This window comes from Mytilus galloprovincialis, chromosome 12 (genome assembly GCF_965363235.1).
Source record: "Mytilus galloprovincialis chromosome 12, xbMytGall1.hap1.1, whole genome shotgun sequence".
Taxonomy (NCBI): Eukaryota; Metazoa; Mollusca; class Bivalvia; order Mytilida; family Mytilidae; genus Mytilus; species Mytilus galloprovincialis.
This window is the reverse complement of record NC_134849.1, coordinates 17,182,362-17,209,518: the sequence shown is the minus strand read 5'-3', so window position 1 is coordinate 17,209,518 and position 27,157 is coordinate 17,182,362. Positions and strand designations below refer to the sequence as shown.

Here is a 27,157-nt window from a genome sequence, read left to right as displayed (position 1 = left end):
TGATCTAAATGAAACAAAAGGCCCTGTGTAGCTAACATGAGAAACTGTGCTGCTTCAGCAACGACCACTCTCAAATATTGAGGATTGAAATATATTTTTATGACTAAATTTCGGTTTTGTTGAGCTTGTTTTGATTTTCAACTTTTTAGTTTTCCTCAACCCGTAAACAAAGTTTTCTTAAAATATCCTGTACAAAGTCAGGAAAATGACAGTATTATCATATAGTTCGTTACAGTGTGTGTTGAATTGGTTTTTTTTTTCATTTCAATGTCCTGTTGTTTCGTTTTGTTCCTCTTATAGTATTAGTTTGTTAAACGAATTTGTTTTCTCTCAGTCGATGAATAACTTTCGGACAGCGGTATACTACTAGTACTATTGCCTTTATAATTGTTATCCTCTGGAATATGCATGAATTATTTGCATCAGGACACTAATTATTTATCAAGCAAGGATCCAACAAAGTCCTCCAATTGAAAAAAAGATAAGTCCTCCAGAAAAGAAAAAAATCATTTCGCCAGTCATAGATTAATGTTTTGCCTAAACACGGCCAAAAAGGTAACACATTTACAAGATATTGTACTTGTATGTACGTTGGCCATTATTTGTTTATGAAATAAAGCAATAACAACTCTTTCAATGTGTCTTTTAGGTTGGATTCGGGAATACTTCTGTAAAGTGTAGAACAGTTAACTGTTTTAAAACTATTGCAAGAGGATAGAGTCTTAGGTTGTTTTATCTCTTAAAGATCTTTGAAATTTTAAGTATCCACATCTGATTCTCACTACCTCTAGAATAGGCAGTTTTAAAATAATTTTGAAGCCCGGCTTTGATTGCAGATAAAATAGATTCTTATAATTTAGAAAGAGGTTTCGTGGAGCTCTTGGAAGACCCAGCAATATAACGTTGTTTGTTAAGACACATATGTAGTTAAGGTATCTAATACAGTGCTGGATCATCCAGTTTTGCATTTTTGGTTGAAAATCCAAGGGAACACATAACAGACCAATTATAATCCAGGATATCCTCTTTGGTAAGTGTCGTGAGGGTGTTTGTTGAGTTTCCAAGTGAATTGTCAATACCTTATGCATTTATCAAGCAGTTTATGTAATAAGATTTACACAGCAAACCGATGTTGTTTGGGACTTTATCTGCGGCTTAAATGATATAAAAATAACAAAGGAGGTATGAAAAAGAACATGTCACTCTACGGTTCTATTAAAAAAAATATATATATGACACAACAAAGGTGAGTTAAATTTCTCACCAAAAAGACCAGAATTTATTTTTACAACAAATAAATGACTTATGCGCTAGCTGATAACTGCAATTAATCTTGTATATATTGACTTTATTGAACGAGATTTATTAGACATTTCCCAAAACGTGCCGTTTTAAATGTGAAAAACGTAAGCAGATTTCAAATTCACAAAAACCAATGTACTTTGGAATAGTTCCTTCGACATGTCAATTACCTTTCATGCACTTCGCGATAATTTCTATAGATTTTATCATAATATTCCATTGAACATACTGATAAGTATAGAAACAAGAGTTCAAACTAAATATAAAAAAGTCATTGTCAACTTATAGATATAAGTCAGTGCGAAACAAACCACGAAACCATAGTTATTATATTAGATTAAGTTTTGTTTTGATTTCTTTTCCAGAATTACGATCAGTCGCTCGAATAGTGATTTCCGTGTTCCCGAATACGAATTCTACATCAACATATCGGGTGTCTTCACTTGGATCTGGGAGTTTAAGATCGATTTCACAGAGTTTTGTGCATGTTTTATCCGTTGTGTACATTGGATTTTCGTCTGTGGACACATAAATACTGAAGCCTATACATTTCTGGTACTTGTGGATTGTATCAAACTTCTTACACACTATTTTCCCTGCCTGTACAGACTTATTTTTTTTTACATACTTTTTGAAAATATTGTAGCATCTCATCACTCCCTCTGTTTCCTTGCAATATTTGACATCGTGTTTTCTTGGATCAAATGTGTTAGTTGTTTCCACACCATATGTAAATCGCATTACACGTATCTGGACATAGTCTGGCCTGTGTCCAAATAAAACAGCACCTTTCAGAACCGATAGTCCTGCCTCATCCGGAATTATAACTTTTTTATCATGAAACTTCATGACAACAGCATCTTGAATTAGTCGACATTCAGAGAAACCACCTACTAGCAATATTTGAGTAACCCCTTTAACATCTTTGTTCTTTAGAATGTCATCCATGAGAGAAACTATGTTATCAATTGTTGGTTTGAACAAATTGATAATCAGATGAGCATCTATTCTCATTTTATCACCACGAAGTGAAATTTCCTTTGAAAACGGAGATGACGCAATCACAGCTTTAAGATCCTCTCCCAAAATTTTCCTGCAATTATTATCAAGAGATGCATAGGGAATAGTAATGTTTACTTTCCCTTCTTTTCCATTGACTATTGTTCTTTTAACAGCCTCAAATTCTCTGAAAAGATCAAGGTAAGCAGCGGGATCTTCATCTTTAATCTTTTTCATCAATGGTCCACCAAGTATCTTAACTAGCATTTGAAAAAATCTACCATCGACCGATATGCCACCACAGTCGTTCCCTGAAGCTCTATGTAGCTCCTTCAGATGTCCATTTTTTGTTTTTTCGTGAACAGTTATATCAGCTGTACCACCTATAAACAGACAATTACAATTGTTTCTTAAAAAAATATTTGTGTATGGCAAAATCCATACAGTCATAAAAAATGGAAATGACAAGACTTTTTAGCAGATTAATGATACGGAATCCAGTCTTACAAGGCATGCGACATATATCATGCAATTCAATTTGTATTATTAAATTCATTAAAGTAAGATTCACGAAGAGGAACACATTTAAACATGTCATAGACTCTTATCGAAATACAATTAAAATAAACGTTCAAATGTGTGTGTCTATTCCATATATTTAGACTTGTGAAACGCCCGGTTAAGGACAAGTTGTGAGCTCAACTATCAAACATCTAAACATCTTTGTTCTCTGTTCAACTATTGAACAAAGAACAACCAATAATGTTCAAGACAACACTGGTTTTGAGTTTTGAGCCTGAATATTATGGCTAATACATATACCAGGTAAAGAACTATACCTCCTAAGTCGACAACCATGTATCTAGTTCCCTCTGTTGACACATGAAACGCTTGATCTGCGCCATGCAATTTTTCAGACGGCAGATATTGACAGAATATACTAGCAGTTTCTGGTTCAAGAGCCAATAGCAATTTTTCGGATGGAATACGAGCCTAAAAAGAGAGGTCCAATACTTAGAATATAGTCTATCGCATAGTACTGCAATCAGATTCCGTTTTTAAAACTTTAATTTACCAAAGGAACACATATCTATATGCATATCAATGGACAGAGCGAATTGGATCTAAAAGAAAAATTTGTCGTAATTTGTATGTGGGAAAAGGTTTACATATATCATGTACCTAAAGTCGATATATCAGTTATAATCAAAATGGAAAAAATGTCAACCGAGACGAAAGCGTGGTTTTAAAAAGTCATAGGTGCAATGTTGGTTCATGCCATAACCACTGTCTATGTGTAATTATCTTTGTAAAAGTGTTCAAATTCAAGAAAAGTGAATGATTATAATTTTAATTTGTAAATGTTGTAAATTTACAATTGTCAAGGACCTTAAGTTAGATAACTTGTATTTGAATTGCTATAATCATTCATCAAATAGGGGTAAACAGTAATAAATTCTTTAAACTGAGAATCATATACAAAAAACTTTTTTGTCATCGTTTGCAAATCCAGTATGTAAATTAGCACGCTCTAAAACCTTGACGTGGACAAATTCCATTGCAGTGAAAATTATACAGGTTCAAATCAAATCTTGCAAGTAATCTGAAGACAGGGAGGAAACAACGACCATATGTATTCCTGCCTATGGGCCTTGTTTAAGCCCCAGTCCCATTAGACCACGATCGCCGCACGCTCACCGCAATCTAAAATAAATTTAGATCGTGGTGAGGTCGCGGTATGAGCGGCATAAAAATGTAAATTGTCGATGCTTTCACGATGATACTACGTCCTCATTACGCTACTACAACAATCCCGCGTTCTCACCGCGCTTATTCTGCGACTTCCCTACGCTTATCAAGATCTTTCTACGCTCATCACGTTCTCACTAAGACCATACCACGAGTTAACCGATTGCAACACGATCGTACCTCGCTTCCACTGCGATTATAGCACGTTCTTACCACGATTATAATACGTTCATACCGATCTTACCATGTTCTCAGCTATACTATAAAAATCGTAATCCATATCAATCATACCGTTCCATTCCTTATATTTCAGATAAATACGTAGATTTCTCGAAAACATGTGATAGGCACATACAAACATAGTGTGGCATGGTTGAGCAGTTGGAGAAAATGGGCAAGAAGTCCTTATTACATACAAACAAACAAAACCTGAAGAGATTAACTATATTGTATGTGAAAATGACAATAAGAATGAAAGTCGTAATATGAGCAAGTCAGGTCGTAGGAAGAGCGCGATGAGGGCGGCAAGGGCGTGCTAGAATCGTAATATGGTCTTGAACAGCGTGGTGTAAACATTGTATACTCGTAGTAGAAGCGTAGTTTGGTCGCAGTGAGAACGTGATGGTAATAGTGAGGTCGTCATAAACAATTTAACGTCGCTGTGAGATCGTGGCGCAGTCTCTCCGAATAGAATCATGCTCTCGCTACGATGGTACAGCGACCTTTGCGATCTTATCCCGATCTAACTGCGCTCTCACTACGCTTCTACCACGACCTGAATTCGCCACAACCGCACCACGATTGTTTTTAACATGTTCAAAGTTAGCTACGCTCATCACGATTATCAAGACCTCACCATGACAGTACTACGAACTTACTGCGATCTGCACGATCGCACTACGATCGGCAAAACTTTCATTTTTCACAGATCGTAGTGCAATCGTGGCCTAGTTGGACTGCGGTATTAAATAAACTATTCATAGATTAAATTGTTTCCATTAAATGTGCATTTTGTTAACAAAAGACTCATCACTGATGCTCCAATAATGAAATGTTATAAAGTTAAAAAGAACGAAATCGAAGGGCATGACATACCCAAATTCCAATACATTTTCCCAAATAGAATACCGTTATCTATGTTTTGTTTCTCACAACTACATCAGGGGACTATAAAAGCTCAGTCCTTGCTGTTAACATTGACGGTAACTCGACAAAAAACACACAAAGAAAGAAACAACTGTTACTGCATACTTTTTACTTATTTTGACTCGCCTTGTTTTTCCTTCCAATCTCTTTGTGACTTACAGAATTATTTGGTATTTGCCTCATCTTGTGTCCCCACTGAAGATAGTAAGTAAACTATGCTGAAAAGAACTTCTTTATATCAATCGGGTAAAAAAAACTACCCGCTGAAAGGAGTCAAACCAAATGACTTGGCATGTTTAAGCTCGAAAGAAATTTACAGTCTGGAATTGATCGACCATTTACATCAGATTTACTAGTAATACAGAGTTTGATGTTACATCTATCAAATACAGCAATAAATGTTTCAGCAATGGTAATGCATGATATCTGATTTTGAATGAAATGTAGAGCCATCGAGTCAACTGTTGCTGGTGCAGCAGCTTTTGCTTATTTTTCTTGACAAAGATCGGCCTTTCGGCATGATACTGTTCTCGTGGGAAAAAGAGGCCTCAATGAATCTGATCGAGAACAATAGAACCCTCTGGATTGTAATGTATTCACAACATCTTGCAGAAAGTAGGATCACGAATGAAATTTTGTTCTGGACTAATGTGTACATTTAGTGTATCTCCTAACCTGAATTTGAATTATACTTTTTGTTAAGTGAACGAAGGTTTGAATTTTGATCTTGGTATTAGACCTTTGAAGTCACAGTTAACACGTACTTCATCGGATGCTTTTGTCATCGAGGGAATAATTTCCTAAGGTGTGTGCAATCCAGTTGAGGTGTTGATTAGATACTTAAGATGAGACTTAACTTAAATAGGATTTGTCAGCTGCGGTTGAAATGGTCTATAAAAAATTGAATATACTCTTCATCTGACCGTAAGGCAGTTGGTCAAGAATTTTTCTGGAGAAGTTTTAATCTCATTCTGTATTAAACTCTACGACCATGCATGCCTCTATAATGATTTCTTTTTCGACCCTTGGCATGCATATTTGTAACACTTTTTGTTGAGCATTAACACACAAGGCATTTTTCTAATAAAACCTTATTCGTTCTCCTTTGAAATAGAAGGCATAAACCTTAAGGTGCACGGTAGTATTTGCATTCTAGTATTTAGGTTGCACTTTCGTGCACCCTACAAAAGTAAATGAATTTGAACCGTGTGATTAGACAAAACAATCAGTATCAACTGGTCATACTTTTCACAACTAAGGGATGAATCAGGGTTAGAAAAATATGAAATAATTTTACATACAGGTGAAAATGAAATTTTGAGATTTTTTTTAAATTTTGTAGCAACTGCATGATAAAATATCTAAAGGTTGCATTTCTGTAAATATTGACAATGCAATTTCCCATAGGAACCCCATTTTACGGCTAAATCTATACCACTTTTACTATGAAGTTTAAAAATAAAATCCTATCCTAGAAAAGAAAGTTCATAAACGCTACATTTTTTTTCAAATGTCAAAATATAGGGCTGTGCGGCTTATTTTCAACGTTTATATGAACTGAACTTCTAAGTGTTTAAACTAACACTTATTTTCTTAACTACCCCTACCTCGAATAAAGGGTTACCATAATTATTAGGTTTCAATATAAACAATATGCACATGTTATGTATATTTACTGGTAACATTTCCAAGTTATATCTCTTTGAGATTAAACACAGAGAGCATAACTGGGAACCAGTATGTACACAAAATTAATTTTCTATGCATATTCAAGATCTCCCCAAAAGAGGTGTGGTTTGAGAAGCAGCTGTATTTACAAAGTGCAACATAAAAGCAGTAGTCACCTAAGTATGTTCAAGAAAGCAAAAACAGTAAACGGTCGCCGTGCTTTATGTTTATGCTCTAATAATATACTAGATTATGGAGTGTGTGTCCGAGCGAGAAATTCTCTAGTTCATTACTTTAGGAATATTTATCAAAAAGTAGTACTTCAATATTTAGCCCCATTCTTCTATTTAGTCAGACGTTAGTCGCTACCCTGACCCTATCTCTTTCGGGTAATTAATACGGAAGTGGTTGACATCTTTAGCCGAACAGATTGATCATTTTTACATGACTTAATTCATTGTATGCTGGTTCATATTCTGGACGCCAGTCTTTGCTCCTTTCTAATATAATTCACAAACAAAAAACAAATATGAAGCTTAGAAATGAAAAGAAATATTAAATACTTAACTCGTTCAAAGGGTATTTACACGTCTCAATCTTCAAAATCGCTTACCGAAAAAGACTACCATCGCTAACATTATTAACAATAAAAATCGTGGTTACCCTTTTATCGATGAGTGTCATGTCAAAAAAATGACTTACATGTCCCCGTCTTTCCACCAACAATACGGTAAGGTCCACTTTTAATGGTCGCACATTTTTAATTTGAAACTGATATAACTTGAACAACAAACAGTATTATTTATTTACTCACATGAAACAAATCGGGGTGCGGTATTCGGTACGTAGGTGAAACTGGAAGATATTTATCTAAACGCACCCAAAAACATCTGTATCAATTTAAAAGACCCAATAAATTCAAAAGTTCCATTTATCAACACCTTAAGGAAGCACAATCATCCTATTCAATATTTAGCAGTTCAACCTTTGGAAGTAGTAAATAAGCAGCCTTGTGAACCTCATTCAAAGTTTGTACGATCACGGAAAATAATTGAATCAAATTGGATTAAAAAATTACAGACAGTCTACTCTCTCGGTCCTAATGATAATATCATTGGAATTAGAAATATATCAAGAACCGATTCTGTTAACATTTTGGATATTGTTTCGAAAACTGTTCGAAAAAACCGTTGTCATGGTCGTAAAGAAATCGCAATCAAAGACAAATTCGGACCAATCATACCAATATTTCGGACCTAATTTCTATTTCAAAAAGATAACGGCAGACATTATCTGTTATCAAAGTTCTGTTCATTACCGATTAATAAGTAATATAAAGTTTTAGAGGATTATCAAAATAAAGTATGTCCATAAAGGTTTCGATTTTGTAAATATTGCTGTTATTTTTAACGACTATTCTGTTAAAGAACAAATTCCTGGATATTTTGATAATACTAAGCTCCCTCTTATTTGTTATATTAACAAGAAATCTACCTGGAAATTTGTGATTAGTTATAGCCAATTGTGTAAAGATGTTAATATCAGTGAAAATACACCTACTTCATGTAATTGCAAATTCCGAATACATTTATGAACACATTTCCCATGTTATAACAGGAGATCTTAACATCGTTCAAGACCGAGAGTTAAAATCATTCCTCAGTAAAGGACCTAGATATCGTCCCCCGTCAATTATTAATTGGAACGAGTGTCGTAATATCATCAACGACTCACTCTGTACTTATTGTTTGAAATGGATTAAACGGCAAAAAGCTGACAAAACAATCTTTGGACTCTTTTTTTAATTCAGTAATGAACATAGTTGATATACGTATTCAAGATTTTAAAGAACATTTTACTCTTAACAATAACCACAATAAACCTATTTCTCGTATCAAACATAAACTTAAAGAACTAGCCAATGAATTTGTTTTTGTCCCGGCCGATAAACTGCTAATAATACTATTATTGTTTGACGTAAATTTTACATTGAGGTTCTACAAAAAGAAATCACCAATTCACCAACATTTCAACTGACTTCATTTTCAAAAAACGTTATCTGTAACAAACATAAGCTTTTAGCTACCGCTTTACAAGCAGAACCACAAACAATGAAAGTCCCAACTATGTATTGGCTTCCGAAGCTACACATAACACCTTACAAATATAGATTTATTTCGTCTTCAAGCCATTGTTTCACTACTAAATTATCTATTCTGTTTACCAGTACACTTGGTACAATCAAAAACCTGATAACAAATTGTTCAAATAAGGCCTTCGAAAAAAGTGGAATTAATTACTTTTGGAGTGTCAAAAACTCGTTGGAAGTACTTGATATATTGCATGCTTATATTGGTGATTTTGAATCTGTTCAAAGTTTTGATTTTTCTACCCTATATACCACATTGCCTCACATTCTCATAAAGAAAAAAATCGCACACCTAATTAAATGGGAATTCAAAAAGTCAGAATGTGAATATATATGTTCAAACTCTTTTAGACAATTTTTTAGTAGCAATAAAATAGTTAATTGGACATGCTTTGATACTATATCTGCCCTTGAATTTTTACCAGATAACATTTTTGTTAGCTTTGGAGATTCCGTATATCGTCAGGTTATCGGAATTCCAATGGGAACTAACTGTGCACCACTTATTGCGGACCTGTTTTTGTTTTGCTATGAGTTACAATTTATGACAAAAATCAGCAAAGACCCATCGAAACAACATCTGATACACTAATTTAATAATACTTTTCGATATTTTGGATGATATGTTGGCTCTCAATAATTACGACTTCAGTATGTATACTAAAAACATTTATCCTGTTGAACTTACTTTAAATAAAGCTAATACTAACAATGACCACTGCCCTTTCCTCGATCTTGATATCCATATTTTTAACGGAAAGCTTAATGCTAAAATTTATTATAAAAGAGATGATTTCTCATTTCCTATCGTTAATTATCAATTTTTAGATGGTGACGTTCCCTTGTGGCCATCTTACGGTTTTTATATATCTCCACTTGTACGATTCGCTCGTGTATGTAACAATGTTTTAGATTTCAACGAGATCAATTTATGTATTACTGACAAATTATTACACCAGGGTTTTCGATATCATAAACAAGTCAAAACATTTACTAAATGTTTTCATCGGTATAAGGACATCATTCGTAAATATAGCTCAACATGCAGACTTCTTATACGTTCAGGTATTTCACATCCAATATTTTATGGACATATTCTTTATAAAGCACAAAAATGTCAGTATTCACCTCAGAAGCTAACAAAACCTTTAAATATACTTATTCAGAAGGGATATAGTTACGATACTGTTGTCAGGTCATTAAAGATTGCATATTTTGGCGTGAATATTGATTCACTGATAGGGTCTTTGCATTGGAACTAAAAACATTTATTTAAAAACCAGTTGGTGGCATGACACGGGTTATGTTCTTCTCATATATGTTATGATGGTATAATACTAAACCCCTCATGGGAAGGATTGTGCCTGATATTCATATGATGAAGACATAATTTTTCAATCAATTTATTGAAGTCTGGAGCTGGCATGTCAGTTAACTGCTAGTAGTCTGATGTTATTTATGTATTATTGTCATTTTGTATATTTCTTTGGTTACATCTTCTAACATCAGACTCGGACTTCTTTTTACTGAGTTTTAACGTGCGTATTGTTATGCGTTTACTTTTCTGCATTTGCTGGAGGTATAGGGGAGGGTTGAGATATTACAAACACGTTTAACCCCGCCGTATTTTTGCGCCTGTCCCAGGTCAGGAGCCTCTGGCCTTTGTTAGTCTTGTATTATTTTAACTTTTAGTTTCTTGTGTACAATTTGGAGTTTAGTATGGCGTTCATTATTACTGAACTAGTATATTTATTTGTTTAGGGGCCAGCTGAAGGACGCCTCCGGGTGCGGGAGTTTCTTAATATTATAACGAAACTACTTCAGTGGACTGTGTATGGGCAATGTTAGAAAGTGGTGAATATTCTAACAAGGCTATCATTATCCCTTATGGGCTAGGAAATTCTACATTACCACCTTAACTGGGATATTTCTGTTAACACAAAATCAATAAAGATAGAAAAAAAAATACCTCCTCAGTTTGTAAGTTTATAAACAAAAAGTTGATTAAGGGCACCTAGAATAAAAAGCATTATTTAATTCTACCTCTGTGATTTATCATTTGCCGATTCAGCAACTTTTGCCTGATCTGTAGGTAATAATGTAAAAATATTCCTAGAAACTAGATTTTTATAGTTTGCATATTTATAAATCTTTCTTCTACAAGTAAAAGCGATGAGAAACAACAATTTTGATTTGTATTAACAGACCTATACAAGAGGAACTAAAGATACCAAAGGGACAGTCAAACTCATAAATCTAAAACAAACTGACAACGCCATGGTTAAAAAAAAAAAAAGACAAACAAACAACAGCACACATGAGATAAAATATCTGGTAAATAGTCTAATTCGGTAGGTCACATTCATGAAAGGGAAGGGGGTTGTAATTACGACGTAAGGAACATATCCGATATCATTTGAGAAACGGTAATTCCATAACGGTCGACCAACTCGTAATGGCGTCCGTAAAATTTACGAAGGGATGATTTCAACTTCACCATTTGGAACGATTGGTTTAAAAGCTTCCTTGTGAGCAGCAATCCTCAATCAAGAAAATCATGATAGGAAATGCAAACCCGGGAATATCGTATCAATTTTGAGATATATACCCAGTATGCAGGTGCTGCTGGAATGTTGCTACTTAGGAATGGAAAGTTCACAATTGGAAAGCTGAAATCATCTCTTTTGTCGTCAAGTTTTGTTTTCAACCGACCCTCATTGTCAATTTCTAGATGTAAGTCAAGCTATGAGGCCGACTTAACTGTATCTGTAGTATCCTTTATTTCTAGCTCTATGGGATAGATGCGTTCCACATAGTCACCAAATTTTGAATTATTTAGTGAAAGAACATCATCTATGAAAGTAGAGTTAAAAGATATTGCTAACTTTTTATCTTTCTTCCTAAGAAGTTACTTCATGAAGTCAGCCTCCTAATAATAAAGAAACAAGTCGGTAAGTAGAAGGGCACAGATTGTTCCGTTTGAAACGCCGACAGTCTGTTGAAAAACACGACTCCGAACGTAACAAATATGTTGTCAATCAAGAAATCAAACATCTTGATAATATCAGTTTCCAAGAATTTTTTGTTTGAATCAGAATGATCCTTTACAAAGTCGGATTTATCCCTCCCTAGGACAAGATACTTGTATCTACGTTGGCCATTTTTTTTTATGAAGCAAAGCAATACCAACTCTTTCAATTTGTCTTTTAGTTTGGAATGTGGAATACTTGTGTAAAGAGTAGAAAAGTGAAATATTTTAATACTGTTAAAGATGAAAGAGAGTTAGATTGTATGTACTCTAAAAGATCTTTAGAATTTTTAAGTATCAACGTTATATTCCCGCCACCTCTAGAATAGGCAGTTTCAAAATAACTTTGAAGCCCGTCTTTGATTGCTGATAACATAGATGTTAATAATTTAGAAAGAAGTTTCGTGGAGCACTTGGAAGACCCAGCAATATACCGGTGTTTGTAAGAACACTTATGTAGTTTAGGTATCCAAGACAGTGATTGAAGATCCAGTTCTTCATCTTTGGTTGAAATTCCAAAGGAACACATAACAGATCTATGATTATCCAGGATTTCCTCTTTGGTAAGTGTCGTGAGGGTATATGTTGAGTTTCCAAGTGAATTGTCAATACCTAATTCGTATATCAAGCAGTTTATGTAATGAGTTTTACACACAAAAACGATGTTGTTTGGGGCTTTATCTGCGGGGACAACAAAAAACATCCAATTGCACGTGTTGGCTTAATCTTTTTATATCTATATTTATGTTTACATCGCTTATAGGGGCGTCTGAGGTCAACTCGATAGTTAATTAGATGGAATATATAGTAAAATACACTCGAAACGAAACTACATATTATTGCACCTATGCTTTGTAAATTGTTTACTTAAGACTTTTGGTAGGTTGGATACATGTTTTACATCGTTATATATAAAATATAAGAATTTGAGTCAAATCTGTGACCATGAATTTGACAGATTGTGCCCTTTAAGCTAAAATAGAGATAGCATTAGGGATTTCTTTACAGTAACAAGACATTTGGTTGGACATAACATGTGATTATAATTGTAGATTTATTTTCCAAGCAAATCAATTGTTTTGATTTTCGGACCTTGAAAAGGACAATAAAGGTATATTGAATATGTAAGGGACATAATTTTAATTAATGCATACAAGAGAAATAGACAACAGTCAACTTAGCGATATATTCGTACATGTATTGTCAAAAATATTTTAGGATTACATTTAATTGACATATTTAGAATCTTGCTTTCATAATATGGAAATGCTTAAAGGCATGCAAGGCATGCTGTAAAATGTGGAATGGACTTATTTATCATGTTTTCATAATTAGGTGCTTAAACTTTCTTTCAGTCATAGCAACTATATATAAAGTTTGCATTCCAATAATTCATACATAATCACCATGTTTTACTCCTGTGTTAATTTGAAAAAACATGAAAATATGCCAGCTGGGGTAGGGGTACAATCGTTAATTTTGTTTTGTTTAGGTAAGAAATAAGTGCACACCAGCATCCTTTATTGTAATATGTTTCCTAGTAAGAAGTCTATGCATCATAGATGTCATGCCTTGTTTCAAATTTGTGAAGCCTTTGTTAAGTTGGCACAGTAGTATTTGCATTCTGGAATTAAGGTTGCTCTTTTTTGTACCCTACTAAAGTCAATGTATCTGAACCGTGTTATTGGACAAAACAATCAGTATCAACTGAACATATACTCTCCCAAACTTAGGGATGAATCAGGTGCAGAAAAAAATTTGAAATAATTTTACATACAGGTGAAGTTGAAAATTTGCGATTTTTTGTTTGTTTTGTATTCACTGCATGATAAAAGACCTAAAAACACTAGTGGCCTTAGGTTTGTTTAAAATGAAAAAAAGGGAACGGTCATGACACATATTCAAATTCATTTCTGAATATTATAATGAAAGTATTTCAGTTTACTGTGTCTGTAGAGTTTTGGACAGTGTTAGAAAATGGTGAACATTCTGAAAAGGCTATTATCGTACCTTAATGGTCAGTAAATATTACTTAGCCACCTTAAAGGACTATCAAACAATCCTCTCAAAACTAGTCGTTAACCGTTAACAAATCTTATCCAAAGTATTCGGTTTATTATTATCAAGTCAAAGTTTAAGCAACAAAAACATAACTTATTTACAGCAAAAGGACAACAATTTGTGATCTCACGACTCACAGATCATGTATAAAATCAAATCAGAACTATCAAATTTGTTGTTGAACAAAACGACCTAATAATTGAACTTGATAAACGCTACTTTAAATAATGGATGTGATGACGGGGATGATATTTGAACTTTATCTATTTAAGCTATTTTTTATCCCTTGACTTTACTTGAATATAAAAAAGAAGGTGTGGTATGATTGCCAATGAGACAACTATCCACAAAAGACCAACATGACACACACACATTAACAATTATAGGGGACCGTACGGCCTTCAACAATGAGCAAAGCCCATACCGCATATAGTCAGCTATAAAAGGCCCCGATAAGACAATGTAAAACAATTCAAACGAGAAAACTAACGGCCTTATTTATGTAAAAAATTTAACGAAAAACAAATATGTAACACATAAACAAACGACAATCACTGAAATACAGGCTCCTGACTTGGGACAGGCACATACATAAAAATAATGTGGCGGGGTTAAACATGTTAGCGAGATCCCAACCTTCAAAATTCTAGCTTTAAACCTGACAACTTTAGATTATTTTCGGGAATGTATTGTTATATTATATGCCTTCACCATTCCAATGACCCATGTTCCAAATGGGGAAGATGAAATCATCCCTGCGTAAATTTTACGAACACCACCACGAGTTCGTTGACCATTATCATGATTATGGAATAACAGTTTCACAGATGATATCGGATATGTTCCTTATGTCGTAACTACAATTCTCTTCTCTTTTCACGAATATGACCTACTGCATATATACCGTATTTGTACTTATTCGCATCCGATTCGAATTCAATTCGAATTAAATGTACGTGTGAACGCGGCATAAGATTACATTTTTTATTGTCTAAAATTTATAAAAAGCGAAAGGGAGCTTAAGTCATCAGATATAAACAATTCACCAAAGTTTCATGCGATTTGGTTCAATCATTTTTTAGCTATCGTCCGACATGTTTACGACAGACAGAGGAACGGACAGAGGAATTAACAACGGTATATCATAATGCGTCTTATACACGGGCGTATACAAATGGGATATTTCCATTTTGATGAGATATCCGAATGTTTATAATACCTATTTTCTTTTTGGTGGTAAATATCAAATTCATATTATCTTTTATACTCATCTACCGTACAAACGTTAATCATCCTACGGCATGCACATTTGTGTGGTATATTTATATTGCAGATATTTGACACAAATTTATGACTAAGCTAGCTGACAATTATAAGATAGATTTAATGTTATTAAGAAGGTCAAGATTTTGGTTATCACTATTTACATCTAGGCTTACATTTTTATCCGGTCAATTAAGGTGGTACCTAACACTACAGGGAGATAACTCTGTAAAATCAGCTAAACGTTTTAATAACGTTATGTTGTTAACGGAATATTAAGCTTCTAAATGATCAAAATTAGTATTTGTCAAACTACTATATAACCAGTGTAATTTTTCTGAAAAAACGGTTGATTCAAATTTTTTGAAATTTGAATATTTTTGTCAAAGGAACAAAGTATATACTGTTTCAAAATTTTATGAAATAGACAACTTTCGAGTTCGATGCATTTCCGTCAAAAACTCTGGTTTAAGTGAACGTCAGTTGTGCGTTTAGGGGCGTCGTCACTTCCATTTCAATGTTGAGCGAGTGGTTGGAAAACTATAATTCTATAGTGTACGAATTATTCGGCAAACTGAATTCTCAAAATTGACAATCAACACTGCTGTCATTAGGGAATTGCCATTAAGTACCTACAGAACAATCATTATTTCGAGTTTATCCTGCACAGTGACGATCACTGAGACGCTTGCATGGCTTGATGAACGTTAATAGTGCAGGGATACAGTCGACCATCTCTATCTGGTAAATGACGTCATAAAGGCGTGTATAATTGACGAGTTTTTTCCGGTGACGGATGAACTCGAAAGTGGTCTATTTAAACGAGCCAAATTAATTTTAGTGAAAGTGTTGGGTATACCACATTATTTTTAAGTTGATTTTCACATAAAGGATGCAGATAAAACTTAATTAGAAAAAAATATAAGACGATTTGCAATATAAATAAATATTCTACGTTGAGATTTCGACGTTGAAGTTTGAAATCTGAAACTTATAGGTTCGTTATGTTTTCAAAATTATTAAGATTAAAAGTAAACTTTTTTCAAACGAGTTAATCCAAAATAACAATAATAAATAGTTTTCAGAAATGAATTTTATTAAAATTTTATTGTTTTTCACTTTTGTTTTATAAATGTTGTTTGTAACTGTTTTGTATTTTTTTTTTTTCATTTTATCAAATAGCTTGAATTTTGAAACTTATACATGTTATAGGTGTGAGTCGATTCTGGCCTATTTGTCTACACCGGCTGTAATGCCAAATATAAAAATATATTTTGTCACGGCTATATCCCTCAAAGATGTAAAGATGAAGCGTTATCTAACACAGAGATGTTTTTTTAGTGAATGTCAGTCAAGATTCATAAAGCCCTGGTCACAACGAACCTACAACACATCTTTGCAGCGCCACGACAAGAAATTTGGTCAAATCGTGGGTCATCTGCGTTTGTCATACGACAGCCGCACGATAGTTTGTGTTGTGGGACGAAAATTTGAAATGCACCTTTTTTGCTCTACGATTTTTGGTAGTGTCACTGTCTCGTGGCTGTCGTGAGAGTATTTTACCACAATCGTGCGACTGTCTTGCAATAAACACATTGTCGTGGGTATCAACATAAACCATTTTAAGAAAAAAACAATCGTACGACTGTCGTACAACAATCTCACGACTGTTGCAATACATTCGTAATACAGTCGCACGATTGTCTCACGAATACCAAATTTCGTATGATGCTCGTATAACATTGAATGTCTGTCGTACGACAGTTGTACGTTCGTCGTGCAAAATACTTCGTTTTATTTAGAAAAATACAATCGGCGGACAGTAGATATAGGAAGATGTGGTGTGAGTGCTAATGAGACAACTCTCCATCCAAATAACAATTTATAAAAGTAAACCATTATAGGTCAATGTACGGCCTTCAACACAGAGTGTAAAACCATTCAAATGTTTTGAAAACATACCGATTGCCGTCGTTTACTTGGACCGAACTTATAATGACACTTAAAGGGAAAATTCGCGATTTTTTACTTATGGTTTAAATATGTTCATTATGACATAATATATATATTCACAAAGTTTTATCGCTATATGTGCAGTAATAAAGGAGAAATTCAATAATTAATGAAAAAATATTAACTACTTCATGTAGGTCGTGACGTTTTCTCCTGGTTTTTGCATGCCGGGATTTAAAATACAATCATTAAAAGTCTTGGTTTTTATTCATATTTTACCGTTATCGTAAGCGTGCCGATGACTAATGCTATATCTTATAACCATCCGATAATAAGAAAATAAAACGCACAGTCGTGAAGTTTTACACATTCATGGGAAAAAATTTCTATATTTACCGTATACATTTCGATTTATTTTTGTAGACAGCACAAAAAAATATTATAATTATTTTTTTTTGCTTAAATTTATTCTTTTTTGAGACTGATAAAGTGAATAAATTAAAGTATATAACTTAAACTGTTATGTATATATAAAGTGTTACTCTTATTGACCTTTTACTGTCTACGCTATGACTTTATTTATGCGATGTGTGTATTATTCTCCGACAATACTCGTGAAAGACCTGTATAAAGGTGAAATGTTATTTGCAGATCGGTAATTAGCTTGGCCTCTAGGGCACACCGTGCCAGATGTGATTGTCTATTCGGATCAGTGGGTTATACGACAGGAGGTCAAGTTTAATTCACAAATTTAAAATACGTTTTCAAGGTGTTGACACATACAAGTGAATCGCTGTGGAATTATTTAATTATATTTGGTGCTTATAATTTATTTGAATTAAAAGAAGTTACTAAACTAAGAAATGAACCGGTTAAAGTCAGGAAATTAAATTTAGTTGTCGGAATGAAATGATATATACTCTTATCATTTATTTAAATAAAACTAGTTTTACACAAACATTTTAATTGTCCTAAATAGGCCAAAAATGTACGGGAACACTTAAATTTTGACATTTGAAAGCCATGACCAAATGAAAGGTATACCTGTATTACATTTTTACTAGCGTTATAATTGGCATTAGATTGTAGCTGATACCACTATAACACAAAGTCTCAGATTCTAGTGAGGTCAGAAGGGTTAATCTTATGAAATAATATAGATTATCTGATATCATTTGGATAATGAAAGAAGCTGTACTATAAAAACAAATAAACTTATTACCAATACACTCGAGATCAAAGGTTGTTAATTTTTCTGTTCTAGTTAATTTTTACTCACATATTTTTTTATATTTTGATTTGAGCGTGCCTGTTTTTACATGACAGTTTTTTTTTATTTCTCTTATCTCGTTAGACGAAAGCAAACCAGCACAGTATATTCTGTATTTGTATAGTCTGTAGTTCCTAATTGATATTCTAGTTTCACATGCAAAATGAATGAACAATTATAAAAAACGGCATTCATTTTGAATTATAGCACTGTTTTCTAAAGTGAAAATGAAGTCACATATGTGAGGGTATAAACGGGACGAACTGATTAAAAATAACGGGACCAACAATTATATATGAAACGGAAGAATAGGTGCTTAAATATAAATAAAGGTAAAATTTAATTTAGATAACATGGAGATTTGGTCTATACTTATTCTTATAACCACTCTTAAATTTTGTTAGATTGTGTACACAGGCTGTATATCACGGACAGTTTTATATTGGTTTGGTATATTTTATAAGTTTTACCTGAGCACACCTGGTTCACTCGGAATCACGCACGTGATTCATTGACCTTGTTCATTGTGTATTAAATTAAACAAGCCTGTCAGGAAGTCGACCGTTAGAATACCCGAATATGTCATGTTTACAATACCCCGATAATAACCGGTATTTTAAAAGCTATGCTGATTACAAGAAGACAAGTTTTTGAACGTTGGTAAAGTTAGATCAAAACCCAAAATCATCTAAAAATATACGTTAGAAAAAAGCATTTAAAAAAAAACTTTTACAAGAAAGATAAATCTCAGTTTAAAATTCCTCCGCAATACTGTGGATTCATTATTATTCGTTGGATACTAATTTTCGTGAATTTCGTGGGCACAGTAAAACCATGAAATTAAATGTTCAACGAATGATAATTTTTCTATAGGTTTGTATGCAGACTTCAGCATAACACGAAATTAAATATCCACGAATATGCAAGATTTTCTTAATCCACGAAAATTGGTACCCACAAAAATAAATGAATCCACAGTAAGTATCTCCCGACTTTTTTCTCACTTGATGGTGACTACTTTACATTATTATAGCATACATCCTATATAATACTTGAAACTGCATCTCGGTGCCAAAACTTTAAATTTGGTGACAAGCTACAACCAATAAAATTGAGAATGGAAATAGGGGATGTACGATCTTTGGTCATTTACAGCTGCTCAACCTGACTTTACCATTGTACGCTGAATATTTAACCCTCTAAAAAAATTAAAATTATTTTTTGAAATATTCTTATCAATCTTAGTGAACCATTACTTGATTTGATGATTTTGGAAACTATGTAGACTTCTTCCATTACTTGGTCGGGTAGAACATCCATCAGCGTGACAAGTCATTTGAACACTGATTAACGGACATGGCATGTTGGATACTAGGACTTTGTGGTAATTAGATCTCCGTGGTCATTAGTTTTCAAGATGGCGTCTCCCGAGAATTTAGAGTCGATTTCAAAAATCTAATAACTCACTTATCTAGACGAATAACCCTTTAATATTTTGGAAATCTGCTTATTTATTGAGAATAAACATAATATCAAATTTTTTTTTTTTTTGCGAATTTTCCCTTTAACTATATTGAGAGCAAATGGCAAATTGCTTGCAATAAATCGAACCTACTATATATACTAGTAGTCCCGGAGTCAAACGCGCGAATGATCCACGACTGTTGTGCAACAGTTGTAAGACAGGCATACGACAGTGGCACGACAGTGACACGACAGTGACACGTGCATCACATGACATGAAAATATGAAAAAAAGCCCAACAACTGGTACGATTGTCGCACAACCGACTTGCGACAAACCCACGACAGTACAAATACATTTTTTTTCTGTCGTCTACCCATCGTGGAATTATCGTGGACTTGTCGTAGCTGATGTGACCACTCGAAATATTTTTTTGACATTTGGCATGAAAGTGCCACGACAACTTTTATATAGATCTTGTACGACAAAAAATCGTACGATCTGTTGTGACCGTGGTTTGAACAATGGAACAGCAGACCAATATTCAATTTAGCAAATATATGGATTTGAAGGTCCTTATTTTCTTTATTGCAATAAATGTATTCTTCAAAGACTACATCGATCATTGTGGCATCAATTACCTTTTCTGCACATTCCCTCATAAACTGTTTGGCCGAATCTGTCCATATAGCTGGTATTGTTAGAACCCATTGTATTTCCCGTAGTTTCAATCCAGTTCCCTGTTTTTTCACCGTGTCCATGAAATGATCTACTAAAGCTTTAATGGAAAGGCTAAACACATCAATTGCATTCACAGGCTTGCCCAATATGTCTTCCAAAACCATTTCAGTAGAAATATTCTAAAACAACAGTAGTTTTTGAAATATCCAGCATATGATATTATTTATAAAAAGTACTAAACATTTGTATTCGGTATTTACTTGTAAAATATTTTATATAACAAAATGTTTGGACACAAATATATTTTCACCTATTCTTCATGATGCTGATTCCTTCAAAATGAACTTTTATTGATACGCATTGGTAGTATGTTACAAAAATAATCTTCGACTTCCACTCATCATACACTCTTTTTTGAAGTTGCACATCAGATATCTGCCTTTCTTCTCGACTGACCCACTAAATTACCTAATGAATTTAATGATAGTCAGTCCTTGCCTTGAATGTGCATAAAATAAATAAAGATTACCCGATTCCCTTTTTCCAGAAGTAAAATATAGTTATGGCCTTTAAGCTACTATTAATGAGAAACTTTATTTTTATTTTGAATAGATAGGGACAATCCGATAGTAAATTGGTAACATAAGAGAGCAAATAATTTTCACTTGTGAAGGGAATTTATTACCTTTATTCGAAATAAAAAATTGAATTTAAAGTAAAAGATGTTCTTTACAGGTTTAAGACATACATCATTAAACTAAAATTCCATTTTTGAGGAAATTGAGAAAAAAAAACAATGCTTTAGGTAGTAATTCACTACATTTTGATACCATTTCAATCTATCCTAATATTGGATAGATTGCTTTAACTCCGTGAAGCTGCCGTTTCAATTATTCGAGTTACCTTTCTTTATACAGTTTCTTTAAAATGTAGGTTTGCAATTTGCTGAAAATCAAACTACGCTTCTCGAAAAATGGTCATGTGACCTAGTGGACTTATATCGTTTGTGATGTCATAATATCGCCTGCATTTGCGTTCAGAGATTTAATGAAGAATAAACAAACATTTTTCGTCAGAGTAAATTCTGTATTTTGTATAAATATACTTCTATGTAATGTAAGAAAAAACCCAACCTCTCCCCTCTTGATTTTAAAACGTGTAGTTTTTGCGATATACTGCTGCTGTTTTTATTTATTTTTCAAGTTTTTATGACCATATAGTATTTCCTTGCACCCATACATGTTGTATGATGATTCGTCATGGCTCATCAAGTGTAGAAATTCCAAGATGACTGAGGAATATGTTATCCGCTAGATTCCGTTCACATTTGATCGTTATTCTATGATTGAAATTTCTTCACCTTACCTCATGGACAATTGTTGAAATATTTTGAAACAGAAGTGTTGAATCAATGAACATTTTCATTTTCTTAATTTTCAACAATTTCTTGAAGGATTATCTGACGAAAATTGGCGTGAAAGCGACACAACGCCAACAATCTTGCACACAATGTTCACATAATGGACTCTACTATCCGTTACTGAGCTTCCGTTCCCCGGGCAAGTATTTCGAAAACCAATGTCAGTATTGGACAGTTATGATAAAGTGCTCTTTTTGTACAGATGCTTCTAATTGGTCATTCTTGATCCATGATAATGTTATAATTCATCAATCGTGATCCATGCTAAGGTTTTAATTGATCAATCGTGATCCATTCTTATATTATAACTGATCAACAGTAATCCACCCTAATGTGAAAATTTTGATTATTTGTGATGCATAATCATGCTTATGTTTCATCTTTATTGATGATAAGTTAATGTTTGATTAATTTGTGACCCGTAGCCTTTATTTGGCCAATTACGATAATAATTCATTTATATTTTTGGTATTTCTTCAAGCAGGAATCTTAAGTTAAAGTACAATGTATTGATATCTAACAAATGACGCATGTACTGTGGATTTTAGTTTTCTAAAAAAAATAATTGAAAAATTAAAGCTTTTAGAAAGGAAGGTTACAAATAGTCTGAATTGAAGGAAATTGCAAGGTAAACATTGACCCGTGTTAATCGTAGTGATAACACTAATTAACTCATGATAAAGGAATCAACAGATTAAAAACCATCAAAGGTATTAATTATGCCATAAACATGTCACCTGAAGAAACCAGTAACATAAACAAATACTACATTATAACGTATCTTGTATATTGTCAAATAATTCTTATCAAAAGCAAGCAATGAAATTAATATTTCCCATATGTACGAGAACTATGAAGATATAAAATGAACTAGCATATCATTACCGGAAATCTGACTTTCATCAATCAAAAATAAATTTTATGAGAATTAAAAGATCACAAGTTGTACGTACAGTTTAGGTTATTAAAGATTAAATGAGTATAATCCTGTATGCAGTTAATCGTAGTTCTTTGACTGCTATTAAAGTATTCTCAGATTTGACGTTATTCAATGTATTCTCTAGATCATATCAGTAGTCAAACCTACCGATGGGGATCTTTCCATGTCTTGATTTGGATAATGGTTGTTTTTATTTCGTTTGACAGTTAAATTTGTGGATAAAGTAATCCACGAAAACCACAAAAATTGGTACCCCACGAATAAAAGTATTTTTTAAAACTATTGTACAGTGTACGTTTATTGTGTTAATTGCATAACATTGTTTTGTATTATTATTTACAATGTTGGCAGTAATGACAATCAAGAAAACTAGTTTTTATAATCATAAAAACATTGTTAGACAAAATGATAGAAATCTCAATCCTTTAACATTGAAAGAAAAATTAAGAAAGGCTTTTTAAATAATAGAATTAACAATGATAGTTCTGTTTTAACTGGACTGAAAATTAAAGTAAAAACTTGTCCAAAACTTTTATTGAATAGTATGGATATACAAAAAATTAAATATATTGAATTTCAAGGAAAACATACACGACTGGGCTTCTAAAATTGGATCTTTTAATAAAAGGGGTAGCGTGCTTGAGAAAGCTGAAATCATTTTGAAATTTACTGAGAGATCAGACTTTGAAAATATTGAAATTGAAACTATTGCATTGTAAAATTAAATATATAAAACTGAAAATAGAAATCGGGAATGTATCAGAGAGACAACAACCCGACCAAAGAGTAAACAAATCAGCTGAAGGCCACAAATGGGTCTTCAACAATGCAATAATAATATCCCGCACTATCCTACCTTGTTATTTAAGGAATGGAAAAAAAATATAAGTTCAAACTGTCAAAATGATTTTCTAAACAGTAATCTTATCTTTTTAGTTAAAATCTGAACACATGAATTTCGTGTCTAAAAATAGTCTCTCGAATTTATTATTGAAATTTCAAAGTTTCTGCTCACCGCATTTAAATTAGGAATTTAATTTAACATTAACCATTTTTAGTTATTCATTTTAATGTATAGAGTATTTAAGTCCTGATACTCACGGTGTTATAGTGTACGGCTAGGATCGTGGTTTTTCGAGTGATTCGGTCCGTATTTTTCGAGTGTAGTTTGGGCTTTTTCAGGTGAAAAAAATCTGCGATAAGTTCAATTAACATGATTAACTCTTAATTCGTAATTATAATAGTTTTTTCATGACTACCCAACTCATTTTGATAACTATGAATGTTTTGATCAACAAAGAAGCACAATTTCCTTGTATCTATTATAAAAATGTGTTATTATTATTGTCCGGGCTTTTTCGAGAGCAAGTGTGAAATGGTCCGGGTTTTGAAAATTCTAATAAAAAAGGTATTCTAGACTTGAAAAAAATACTTTTTCTAGTTTATAACTGTAATCAAATGAAGAACAAACTCATTTCTTCCCAACAATCACAAACCACATGTATTACTACGGTGCTCAAAATGTACCCCTTTCAATTAATATTATGTTTATAAAAAATCCTACCATAACTTTCCAGTATTGAATTAGAAATTATTAGATCTTTTGTTCATAGGTCTTTAGAACATTGTGCAGTGGACTCATAATCTTTTTTACTGCATGCATTTCCGGGTTCCTCTGTTGTCACAGCTAATAATAATTTTCGTGATGAACCACAGCGTTTTTCTACGGGACGTATTATGGTATACTGTTGTCCGTCTGTCGTCAACAAGTCTAAAAATAATTCAAAAAAGCTGTAACACAATTTTTATAATTTCATATTTTCCGTTTCCGAGTTATTGGATTTCGATAAACAAACTAGAGGCCACAAAGAGTCTGCGTCACTCACCTTTGTTTATATGCTACAGAGCATATTAAACAAAGGACACTCTTCAACATTGAAAACAAGAATAGCATTCATGACACAATTCTGTTTTGGTGATGGTAGCTTGCTTGTAATTCTTACTTAACTGAACATTCTTGCTGTTTACAGTTATCTTTATCTCTAAAGAACATTATCCAGTAGACTGAGAGGAAATATTTTGTAAAATTAACCGTCGACAAAGATGGATAGCGACGAACGCCAAGTGATGGGAAATCTCACTTGGTCTTTTTGGGACCAGATGGGCTAAAAAGGGGTTATTTTACAGTTGTACAGACAATATTTTTAAAGTGCTTTCAGAGGTTTTCGCGAAATTTTGGTGACTGGTTTACATAGATTCAGGTAACCTTCCTTTAGGTTTTTCATAAATTTTTTATATGACATTGAGAAATAATTTATAGGCTTCTCAACAAGTGAGAACGGATATCGCTTGATATCAACTCTAGTTATTTACTTTCAATATAATACAGCGAGTTTATTCTATTTGGATTAAATAAATAGAGTTGATATTAAACGGTATCCTATTCTAAAAAGTTGTCTTAATAGGTTAATACTCTCATTGTGTTGAATAAAAAAATTACGCGATTTCTAGATGTAGTATTTTTGTCAAACAAAATGTACCTCATCGTAATTTTTAAAGGTCAGCACTGACCTAACAAGTAGCATATGAGAAGTCGTAATATCATTGATTAAGGATAAGCATATCAAATTAAAGCTGATTGTCGCATCACTCTGCACAGTTTGATACGAGAAATGTCTATTCATGCCAGATATTGATAATAAGCCTACGGGCTTAGCATGCGCTAATAGCCCAGATGTTTACAAATAAAAGCAGTAAGAAACCTACTGGACAGCAGAGAAGAATTAGAAAAATGCTATTTAATAAGAATTATTCTAATGAAAGAAGTCTGCCCTCTGCCTCCACAAAATAAAATCACAAAAAAAAACATACACACACTAAATCCGATCCGTCCTTGTTCCCATTTACAATTAAATTTGAATTAATTTCATAATTATATAGACAGTTAACAATGAAATAAATAGTTCATCAGCTAAACACACCATATATGTACATACGTCTTAATTCAAATTGTCTATGCTTATACTAGATTTTTGGCACAATAAATATATATAATAAAAATGTTATTTATAAGAAGTGACAAAAAAACAATATATTCAAATAAACATACTTGATTATAAGGTTTAAATGTAGGACACCATTATCAAACTAATGAATGCATTGGTTTCGTGTCTTTAAAAGAACATACTTTGCACCATTCTTAATTGTCTTTTAAACGTAAATACATTGACATTTAAGATTTTAAGCTTTAATAGTATTTTTTATAATCACTCGATAAAAGACGGACACAATCGAAAATGCCCGGACTGCTTGAAAAAAAACGAATACATAGAAATGAATTTAGTCTCAAAATGTCGATATCAATGCAATAACAAGAATTTTTGTAAAGTGTTTGTATATCAAAGGGTATAAGGATTCCATCGACATTTAGATTAGTATGTGTATAAAATTGGCTTTATTCTGTTAAAAAAAGCATTTAAAGGCTAAATTCAACTTTTTTAACAAAAACTAATATCGGATTGACATTGTTTTATTTTTAATACTAGCACACCTTGTATATTCTTGTATGTTTAACTGGAGCGTCTTTATCACGTCCAATCAGAAAGGAAGTCTGTTTGTTTTCATTTTTGTTCATTATTACTCGAAAAAAAAGTGGTCGCAATCGAAAAAGCCATATCAAATCACTCGAAAAACGACGATCTTAGTTGGACATTAAACCTACCGTGATACTAATTTGCATGTAATGTGTTTAATACCTTATTGTTATGGAGATTCATTTTGAATCGATGAAAATAGTAATATTCGTCTTGTTTGTCATCCATCACAATATCTGTATACTGGTTCTCTGCATCGTAACCAAAAGCTATGAACTGCTTTTTATCATTCAGTAGCAAGCATGTAGGGGTTTTCAATGATAACAAGGCTCTGCCGCCGGAATTCCAAGCCTGGTTAGCATGAATTTTCATCGGGTCAGTTTTAAATTCATGCCGCATGGAAAATGCATATCCAGAATAAGTCGTTCCGAAATCCAATGCAGCAACTAACAGGTGGTCATTTGTCTCCAT

The 27,157-nt window shown here is 33.0% G+C and overlaps 1 protein-coding gene across 1 annotated transcript; it reads right to left on the bottom strand.

Moving 5' to 3' along the window:
- Positions 1–1,283: 1,283 nt before the first annotated feature.
- On the bottom strand, positions 1,284–27,157 carry LOC143055231 (heat shock 70 kDa protein 12B-like). The gene is made up of 4 exons (XM_076228365.1): positions 26,849–27,157; positions 20,694–20,912; positions 3,141–3,294; positions 1,284–2,684 (listed from the first exon to the last, which is right to left on the bottom strand). The coding sequence occupies exons 1-4, from the start codon at positions 27,155–27,157 to the stop codon at positions 1,630–1,632; spliced, it is 1,737 nt and encodes a 578-aa protein (XP_076084480.1). The 3' UTR covers positions 1,284–1,629.

Bases quoted from the DNA above. Each gene is read 5' to 3' on its own strand.
- LOC143055231 (XM_076228365.1), bottom strand. From the start codon at position 27,157: ATGGAGACAAATGACCACCTGTTAGTTGCTGCATTGGATTTCGGAACG. The intron at 3,295-20,693 runs GTAATTGATGCC...CTCTCTTTTTAG, and splicing joins TGAGGGAATGTGCAGAAAAG to GCTCGTATTCCATCCGAAAA. The intron at 2,685-3,140 runs GTATAGTTCTTT...GTCTGTTTATAG, and splicing joins CATGGTTGTCGACTTAGGAG to GTGGTACAGCTGATATAACT.